Source organism: Rhyacophila brunnea, unplaced genomic scaffold (assembly GCF_057557595.1).
Source record: "Rhyacophila brunnea isolate RB1 unplaced genomic scaffold, BYU_Rbru_1.0 scaffold_18, whole genome shotgun sequence".
Lineage (NCBI taxonomy): Eukaryota > Metazoa > Arthropoda > Insecta > Trichoptera > Rhyacophilidae > Rhyacophila > Rhyacophila brunnea.
Window position 1 is genome coordinate 18882799 of NW_028232837.1, and position 11247 is coordinate 18894045.

General features: G+C 31.7%; 1 protein-coding gene across 13 annotated transcripts in view; it reads left to right on the top strand.

The window, feature by feature from the left end:
• The window catches only part of LOC147073280 (protein lap4-like), a 326794-nt gene extending 322395 nt beyond the window's left edge, over positions 1 to 4399 (top strand). For all 13 annotated transcript variants that reach the window (XM_085945377.1, XM_085945383.1, XM_085945386.1 and 10 more), the window contains one exon: positions 2535 to 4399. In XM_085945377.1, the coding sequence (XP_085801503.1) occupies positions 2535 to 3023 (489 nt within the window). In that variant the 3' untranslated portion in view covers positions 3024 to 4399. The remainder of the gene's footprint in view (positions 1 to 2534) is intronic.
• Positions 4400 to 11247: the final 6848 nt, after the last annotated feature.

An 11247-nucleotide genomic window follows, 5' to 3' on the forward strand; every position in this document is an offset into this window, starting at 1 on the left:
TCTCCAAATATTTAATAGTGTTAAATATACCCTGAAATTATAATAAGAGAAGCAGTTTCAACAAGAAATTTACTTATAAAAGTTGTGGAGGTGATTTGAAAATATGACATATTTATTGTGAATTGAAATAATTACTTAGTTCACAGTTCATGTGTAAATTGACCTAATATCAAGTTTTATTTTACGATCAAAACTTTTTAAAGAATCAAACAATAATTATATAACGTTGAATTCATACGGTTTTGGATGTTATATTATTTTCAAACTCGCGTTTGATACGGTTATGCCTGTGTGAATATTCTATTTTACATAATTACTACGCTTTTTATTTTCCACGATCCCTGACCATGACTGCGGAAGACAAGACGACTTTTTATTTGAATTTAATGCAAATTAAAAAAAAAAACAATAAATTATTACAGTAAACAATTTAAATAAAAACAAAACAAAATAAATATACTAATTAATAAATGATGAGCTCTCCTGGGAATGGAGTTATAAAATGACATGACAGATAAAAACGTGACTAACTAATAAATAACGACATGATGTTACAACGCAAGCGACATTAGCAATTATGACTGAATGATATTATGTACCCTGACATGACTGAACAAAAAACTTAACCAACTCAATATTGTATAATACAGAAAAATTTATGACTATTTCAGTTAATTTTGCTACAGTTCAGTTCATTCTGGTAACTGAAATCAGACACTTGGATTCATCCATAAATACACAAATATAGAAAACGCATGTGATTTACGAATGCACAAAGGAAATTGTTTCAGTGCACAAAATTTAAAATCGATCAAATCAGCAATCGCGATTTGTGTACAAGCATAACCAGTCACATTTCAATGTACACATTCAATCACAGAAGTTATGATCTCATAAATGAAATCAATGTTTAAATAACACTCTTTTTATGTATTATTAGAGATCCTGTGATGGCCGAGCGATAACGCATCGGCTTATAAAATCATGGGTCTCGGGTTCGAATGCCGGGACTGGCAAATCCGCACATGTTGTTTGTCAATGTGTGCTTGTTGTACTCAGAAAATGGACCTAATGGGTTGGCCAAGTAGCCCAGACCCACATACGATTGTAGAGCCAATTAAAAAAGGACTGTTTTGAAATTTTGACAATTTTTTTTAGAAATAAATTAAGAAATTAGATTTTTCTGTACTATCCAAATATATCCACATCCTTTGTAGTTAGTAAAACAAATTATCATGGTAGCACAATGCATATTATATTATTTAAAATATTTTCCAGTAGATTTTTCAGTGTATCGATAATTTCGAGAAGTCATTGTAAATATTTGATGGTGGGGAACATCGTCATTTTATAAAATTCACAGGAATGAATATTGTGTTAATATATTATATATTTTAATAATTGCCTGAAATGATTGTATGAGTGTGAATGTTTATTATATTATATTGTATATAGAGATAGACGAATGACCCGTAATTCACTGAGTTTTCTTCTCACATATTTTTAAAATACGACACCAGTCTGGCATTGCATGATTTCTATATGTGTGGTTTTGGTGTGGTATGATTTTTGTGGAATTCTATTGGTGAATAAATTCTCTCCACTCCTATAATTATTATTGCATGTATGGATTGGAACTGTTTTTTTTATTTTTTGTTTATGATTGTTTCACTCCTTTATTTGGCTTTTTCCTCTATACTGCTCTGTTCTCTTTTTCCTGTTCGGAAGTTATTTATAATTTATTTTGTCGGAATGAATTTATCGTATTGAAATTAAATTTCCATTTTATTTCTTATTTTAGTTATTTAGTGAGTAGTATTTATATAGATCTCTGTATATTTTGCATGATTTTTGTATAATAAAAACTTGTTTATGAACTGGAAACAAGGCGCTAAGTACCTACATTGAATAGTTGCATTTATTGTAAACAAAATACCTAGTACGGTTTGTTAATTCTCTCTTAATTTTTTTTATGTAGAAGTAAGATTCCTGCATGTATATTGTTGTATTTTTCAATGTAGTATCTATTTCTTTTCAAAATTATTATGAAATATACATATTGAAATAAAGTAAATCTAGGGGTCTGTCCATAAATGATATCATGAAATTTTGGGTATTTTTCGAGACCCCCATCGTCACATTCCATCACAAAATCTTTTATCCCCCATCTAACTTATGTCTCATTCCCCCACATTCGTGAAAAAAATGAATGTTATTATATGTCTATGTAATATGTCTTTATTATAAAAAAAAGTGAGTTTGTCCCACACCCCTCTGATCCGTTCATCACATTATATCAGAACTCTTCCTAGCACGTAATGTCATATATGGATGACCCCTAAACTGTCAGAATAATATTTTTTTAAATTGTGGACTTGGACTGTTTTAATGATTTATGGATTCTTTATGCTCAATATTTTTCTTTATACAGATAATTAATATTATCTAACCTGACTTCTATGATCAACTTGATGCACAGTAGTTCAGAAATATATTTGTACGTATGTCATATTCCGCTTGTACACAAAACATAGGTGGAAACGACTCAAGAGAAGATCATATCTTTGGAGTTGACCACCAGTCCGTTGAGCGACGAGCCGCCCAACAGCATCTCTGAGGTGGACGGACTCCAGGCCGACAGCCTCCAGATGGATAGCATGCGACCCGACATCGTGCAGGTGGTCAACCCGCTCCTTGACGGCATGTCCGGACAGGTCACCTCCATTTCCGTCGGACCCCCCAGACTCAACATCACGACAAGCGCCTTCAAGAAAGAACCTTCCCCCGACCGAGAAAACCTCAGATTGCACTTGAACACTACATTTACTGTGGAAAAATCCAACGGCAGCATAGATTTAGATTCTCCCGACGATCCCGCCAACGGAAACCGATCAGAAGACGAGAACGAAGAGACGGAAACCGGCACGCCCACGACGCCTTCGGCAGAAAACGCTTCGAATGTCTCCGGCGGTGGTAAAAAGAAAAAGCGAAAACGCTCAAACGCAAAGAAAGGAAAAAATTGAACGCCCTGTGTTGTGCTTCGGTTGAGTTTTATTGTAGCTATAAATCAGTGCAGCTTAGTAAATATGCAGTTTGATTACGGGCAATGAAGTGATTTTTTTTTTGGCGGTAAAACGAAATCAGTGTTCCAACCGTGAAGGTGCTCACCGAAATATAATATATGTAATTGATTTGAGAGACTGAAAATAATCCGCCGAATTGTTAGTACCTATTGATCCGTTCTGAGACCGAGACGAGACCACTGTGAGCCATATATAGTATATTCTACAATAATGAACAGCGTAGCCGTAATTTTCAAGCGGTAACAAAGCATCTGTCAGAGTTATAGAACAGTTTTCGAAATTGCCGTGACATAATATTTTCAGTTTCAGCGGTCAATTGAAATCAATTTAGATTTGTAACATCCAAAGGTCGGGCGAAGGTGTGAAAGAGTGAAACAAATTTTCGCCAAACGAGCCCTGTGTCCTTGTACCGAGGACAAGTTTATTATTCATTGTAATGTATAAAACTAGTGGACTCTCGGACTTCGTCATATATTTTCTTTTGGGGTTTTACAAAACTTTTTATAATGAAACGTCTTGCACTTTTATAATATAAACAATCTCTTAAAGATATCAATCGGTGAGTGTGTACAGTTGAATTTTTACTACAAAATTGTTAAAGTCACACTAATTGAACAGTGAACATAATTTATTATCGGATAAGTGTACTCTTCCATTTCTACTCATTCCTCGGTTTGTCGATTTAATTTTTTGATTTACGTATTTAACTTTTTTAATTACTGAGTATTTAATATATTTATCTAAATTTGTTTGTATCGGTCCATGTAATATTGTGTTTTCTACGAGGCCCTCTATAGTCAGGCCGTGATACGAAATTGTAGACTTTGATGGTAGCACTAGATATTGCTCATACTTGGTAAACTGTTTGTAGAAATCGAGTTGTATATTAAAATAAATGTAATAATTTTAAAGAAATACGCAATCGAAAATCTTTGTTTACTGCAAACAGGTTACAGCATTGCATTGGAAGACAATCAATAACTAGCACTATCATTGTAATTCGCAATTCAATGCCACGGGCTGAATATAATCGGCCTTAGTTTTCTACATTTTTGTGAGACAGTGAAATAAATTATTATCCTGCAAATTTACAAATTGATTTTTGTACTAAACCTTTGCAATACATAGTATGTATCGTCATTTATTTTAAACAAATGAGTTATATTCTGTCTTTAAACTATCATTGATGCAATATTATTATTATATTAGTTTATTTTTGTCAATTAATCCTACATTTTATTTAATTAAAACTTGTAATCAAAATTAATCCTAGACATTTGAGCCTTGTAATTAAAACAGTTTCATACTTTCAATGTATGTACAAAAAAAAACTATTGTTGAAATTCTGAAACTAATTTTAACCTTCTGGTATTTTTTTATTGCCTGGCTCAAATGTGTGACAATTCATTGTCCGATTATTTTTCGTTCAAAAAAATATTTTGAACCAGACAGCTATGTAACTGGAGAGATCCAGTTTTGACTTGTATGTACAGATATCGTGTAAAAATTCAAATATTATATACGCTGCAGCTAAAATTTGCTTTCACTAAAAACAACACCAAGTGCAAGAACGTAGTGGTCGGCGGACGGCGGTGCACCAGCGGCGTGCGCAACTCAAACATATAACCGTGTGTGAAATGTTCTTAGACAGTGTCTTTTTTTTGGGCATATCACATACGGTTATACGTTTGAGTTGCCCCCCCCCCCGCTGCCCGCCCGTCACTGTGGCCAAGCGCTAAGATATATTTTGAAAGTTAACCGAAGGTGAGTGCTTTGAAGTCTTACAAAAGTTAATTACCGAGTCAACGTAAGCATAATTTCATTATTATCAATCCTGACATGATCGTTCTGATCAGTTCTGATTATATATTGAAATAAGACAAATTGTAATACATTTTGACATAATATTCTGATACTAAATAAACAAACACGCTTTATAACAATACCATTATATGCAAATACAATTATTAATGAATTGCAAGTTTCTAAAACGTCTAAAAATAGCACATAAGCTTACAATACTAATATTCCTTGCTAAAAGAAATTCAAGCGACAATTTTATACTATGTTTACTTTGCAACTGATTACATTATTCGAAATGCTTTTTTTTATTTTCAGATATAAGAGGCGTTTAAAAGTGATGGTCGATTAAAATAATTTTTCCTACATTCTTAAACTGGAAATATATTATCAAAATTTGTCAAACCGTGTACTTAAGTATATATATTATGTAAATCAGTATTAGAAGAACTACATAATATTATGTATGAAAGATTTTTTTTGCATTATGAGATTTACTATAGAGTTAGGCAGATATTATAATCTTTAATGTGATTTATATCTGTGATTTCAATACAAAACAACATAAATTCTCACTTTCGAGGGTACCATTGATTTTCTCTTATGATATTATTTAGAAAGTAGTAACTTACTCCATGAAAGCGATGCGTTTTCATATATAAATTTTTACATGATATCTGTAGATATATAGAACAATGTGTACAAATTTATTTTTAGTTGTGAATGTCATTTTTAATGTGTAGTTAAATTTAAATAACATCATCTTCGAACATTAGTTTTGACATGCTGTATCTGTTCTGTTCTGTATATTAACGACTATCATAATAACTGGAGCTTGTGATTTCTTGTCTTCTATCATTTCTCGAGATTCGAGAATTCTCGAAATCGAAAATATTTGTTATCTCGAGAATTCGAGATTGGTTTTTTAATTTCTCTAGAAATCGTCAATATTACGCAATTACCTCTTGCTGATTTTTTTTTTATTTTTATTTCTCAGGCAAAAAAAAATTAACTGCAAAATTTAATAAAATCTGTTTATACTGAAGTCATGGGATTTTTTTCACTGAGAAATTCCTTTCAGTTTCTTTTAAATTCCAGTTGTGGTTCCTGCGTAGTCGAGTGACAATTTCCCGAGAAGTGAGAATTCTTGAAATATCAGAGAATTAGTTTTTCGAGATTGACATTTTCTGATTATTTCACAAGAATTCTTGAGATACTTCTACCTAACTGAATCACAACCTTTAATAAATCAATCACCATAATAATGTCACCCATTTGTGTGGAATCACTTCGCCCTATACATATTGAAATCATTTTATCTTTACTTTATTTTTCATTAAAGTTCTGAATAGTGTGCATTCAATGAGTTTGATAATGATGTTAATTATTTCAAACATCTCGAGGAGTATCTTTTTCAAAGATTGCATTTATTGAATGGTTCCAAATGGGTGATCCAATAACTAATAACTCGCATTTATTTTTTGTGTAAATTCATACACGTGTTGCACATTGTACGCAGCGAAGTGTGCAATTTTATACTTTATAAGATATTATTCTTTTAAAAGTATTTTTGAATGTCACCAAGTATTATATCAGTCAATAACTTTAGTTTTATTTAATAAATATAATGTTTGGTCCTAGCTTAAGAGTACACTACTGCTGCAGTGACAGCTGAACATCAAAAATGTGTTTTAACCGTATGAGTTTCTACAAAAAAAATGCCTGCCTCATTTTGTATGTGTCCTGTTGATTAAATAACTTCTTATTTATTTCACAAATGTATGTCATAATGATAGTGTTTTTTGTCCATTATTGTAATAATATATATTTTTTAATCTTAATTTATTATTTTTAAGAGCAAACGGTCCATCACTTGTTTAATGTGATTTACAAACTTAGTATTTTAACATTTATTTTGTTTATGATTAATGCTTTGAAATTATTCCAATCAATTTAAAAAGTACTCTTTAAATATTTTCCTAAGTTGATTATGATTTTGAATAAGATGTTTATTTTTAAATATTATAAATAAATGATTTTGCACTCCTAGAGTTAATATAAATTATAAATGGTAGCTTTTTTTCATTTAATTTTTGTCTTCTTTAATGAAAGGTTTACTATCGAATAATTTGGTTTATAATTATTTTATTACATTATACGAAGATTCAATTTTATTATATAATATAATATATAATAGTGTATGTATTACATGATCATAATTAAATAATATATTTTAAATAAAAAAATGTCAATTTATCGTAACACGTGTTTTATTTATTAACACCCTAAAAGCCTAAATCTATGCAGACACTAGAATCTGAGGTTAACCCGTATTCACACGCAGCGATAAAATTCACTGCATGTGAAATGCAGAATAAGGCTGGAGAACCTGATTGAACAGCAAGCCATTAGTAAATTATGTTGGTCACAAAGGTTGCAATGGCGGTGGTCATATTGAATGAATGCCAGATAACAAAACAGCGAAGATTTTGACGAGGTAGGTACCACAGTGGAAGCTATCGAGAGACAGACTATGTAAAGGGTGGATTTACTGTGTGTAGGACTGGAATTGGATGAATTGGTGAGGGACAGTAGCCAGCGAAGAACCCAAATTCCACCCCGATTTGGAGCACTGAGGCGCTGAGAATAAGGCAGAATCCACAGAAAAGAAAAATAAATAGAACTCTCATCCCCGATTCTGCAAACGTTACGAAGTGATGCAGGATTTTAGAAGTGTGTGTAAATATGTGAGCGCACAAACGACCTTCCAGCACACGCAGAGCCGCATTATTGATGTTTACTTTCATTAGAAAGATTTCATACTGTATAAACCGGATTCTGGCTGATGTGCTTTACCAATTTAGTCACCTATCTAATAATGGCGTAATCAACTATGTAAAATTCATCTGAAGCATTTTAAAAAATTCACTACTATTGGTCATTGGCCTTCGCAGCTTGGCCGGAATACAACTTCAAGTCATGCCAGGTGCCATATTAATCCAAAAGGTGTGTTTCGGAGGTGTTTTAAAATTATGTATGTTCAATAAAGAATGTCATCTTCACAAATATTGTGAAATAGTATATTGTATAAGATCTCTTTAGAGCACGGTGGATTCCTTACGTACTGATCTTTGCCAAAAAGTGTAATTAGTAATATTATAAAATCGTTTTATATCTTGATAACTGATACAGATAGACTTAAAATTATCAAAGGAAAAGAAGGGAAAAATGAAATACAACATTCATCGTGAAAACATAAATTTATTGAAATACTTAAAACTAGGTACTGATACACCCCTGTTACAGGCGGGCTTCTCCCGGTGTAAAATAATCATTTAGTAGTCATAAGTCGAAACGTAACCCTGACCTCTAGAAACGGCTTCATAAAACATCTAATCTGATTCCTTGCTCAACTACGTAATTTTATTTTTTTTATTCATGAGTAAAGGCCTTCGTCCGGTGCGTGAAAATCACTTACTGGGCGGAGGTGTAATTAAGATAGATTTTAAAGTATAAATGATGATGGATGAAAGAGATAATTTTAAGATTAAATATAAGTACTTATTCATATATAATAAATTTTGCCGCGCTTGCCGGCAACGTTCAAATTTCCACGCGCCTGCGCCGGGGTGGTCCTCGTGATTCGTCAAATCAAAAACATCACGCGATAAAATTTGGCCAATCACGAGAGTCCTTTTTGTTGGACGGCGTGGGTACGCGAAGTTTGAAAAAGAAAAAGAAAGTAGTGAGCGTCCCTTTTCCAACATGTACGGATCTGCGAAACTTATTGTTAAAACAAAATATGTAAACGTGTAAAGAAAATGTAAAATATAAGATAATACCAAGTTACGCACGAGACAGACGTGGTTTCATTTAATTTCTCCTCAATTTAAAATATCTTTTTTTGTGAATCCGGGGTTCAATGGACACTTGAGCTAGCCGCTGGAACCCCGGGTATCTCAGTACCTATATGTATCTATTAAAAATAATTATTAATTCCAGTGGTACGTACAATGGCGGCTGGCCCTTAAGGTCAAATGGTCAATGACCCTCCAAAAATAAGATGTCAATTATCTCCTATATCGTCGTCGCGCTTGCAAAATCCGCTATGTAATAAAACACAACTTTTCAGGAGAAGGAAAAAACTGATTTACTCAACAATGCCTTACGTTTTTTACAAAGCAAATAAACTGAAAATTAGATAATTACTTCAGATTCAGTATAAATGATATTTTATAATACAATATTTAACACTTTAGTCGTAATATTTTTTTTTGTGGGTTTATGGCACATAGCTTGTTTTATTTGGGTCTTTAAATCCGTTTTGTGGTTGAGGCAGCACATAGCGGATTTAAATTAACGCGTATTTTAAGCATAGCGGATTTTGCCCCGGGTAAAAAATGATAATTGCATAAATTAATGATATTAATTATATGTGTAAAACATCTTTAACCAAGCCAATAGTCTGTATCGAACAAACCTTTATCTTTCCAGCCAAAAATTGACATATCAATAAGTAATAATTATCGAGTGAAGGGGAAATAAAAATAGATAAATAATTAAACAATTGTATTATAGCACATCAAGAAAGTTACATTAGATTATAATAAACAGTTGTATAACCTACCTAATTACCGGGCTTTTAAAATTAACACTCTTCTTTAACTAAACACAAATGATTGTGCAATGTAATGTAATTTTACACTTTTTTATTGTTTAAATATTATTTGTCGACAAACGTAAATAATCCGCTATGTGCACTAGCGCTGGCAATAAAAGGCGCATTCTGAAGTAAAGGTCAGTGCAAACTCCGTCATGTGTCATTAACAGGCGCAATTAATAGTAACTTTTTTTACTTTAAAATGCGATATGTGACCGGAATATTCATAGCGTATTTTGCAAGCCATTTTTAAGTGAAAATACATAGCTTATTTTGCATTTTTCTAAACTAGCGTTGATATTAGAAAACGGGTTTTACATGCCCGTCCGTCGCGTCTCATTCTATCACATAGCGTAAAAATGTAAAAACGCAAAAAAAATATTTGTCGGATTTTGCAGGCGCAACGACGATATATTATTATTATCGACTAAAACGTCAACATCGATTGTCTGTATACGTATGAATATGCGGTCATCGGATGCCAGGTATTTAAATACGACTCATCATACGCACGCACACTATCGACCAACCGCATTATTGTTTCGTTTTTACTGTACGTCAATGGTTTTAAATTTAAAAAAAACGGATGTTATGATCGGACCGAAAGAGGTTTTATAATAATATTATTCATAATATACACCGTGATCCAAAAAAATAAATAGGTAAGCTTAATTCAGGTTTTTTTTAATCTGAACATCTTAAAAAACAATCTGCTAAATGCCTGATGTTATTAATATCTATTACTGAATATTATTGTGCACTTTCAATAAATTATATTATTATCTACTCTAGTTTAGTTCATGGAATTACGATATTTCGACAAAAACGTGAGACTAATCTCTATATTCCGATGTTTCGTGATTAAAAAATTGAGCGGGATTTCGGGATTGCAAACCTTAGCACCATGGAGTGTCAATCATAATGATACTTGGAATGATATTATAATAATATGGCTTTTTTAAGTACCTACCTATGTTGTAGGTACCACATAATAATTATTAGGTAAGTACTTATCCACATTACTTTTGACATAAACATTAGTAAAAAAAATAATTTTTAAAAAAATTCACCTTCTATCAAGTTAATTACCCTGCTTATCCAAGCCATAGTAGATAATGAATGAATTATTTTCGAAAAATCACGTTTACGATCAAAGCGGGAATGTATAAAATTAGTTTCATCTTGCAACACAGCGTCTTGATTATTGAAAGGGGCGTGGCCAATGTCGGCAACATTTTTCAAGACACTTCCAAAATAATTTTGATTAATAATTATTATTGTACATTTTTTTTAACCCGCATTTCAAAATTTAATTTAATTTCAAGATTAATTCGGATTGTGTATAATAATATAAATATTTTCTGTTTATGGAATAAAAAATATGTATTGTTGTTTTTATTTAATAAACGCAATTTTTTTATAGTACTTATTCCACTTTAACAAAATAAAAGAAAATAAAAAATATGTATTGCCACAAGGAAAAAATCATTATAAGCAAACTTTAAAATATTTTCTTTATTCCTACGTCTAATCAATAAAAGTTAACTTTATCGTAGGTTAAAATCAGAGATTACAATCTTGAACGAAAGAATTGTTATTGTCAATAACGGTTTTGACTTCAATTAATTAAATTTATGTAGACTTTAGATTTACTAGACCTCATCGACAATCATCTACCTATCTTGTCCTTGTCTATGTCACATT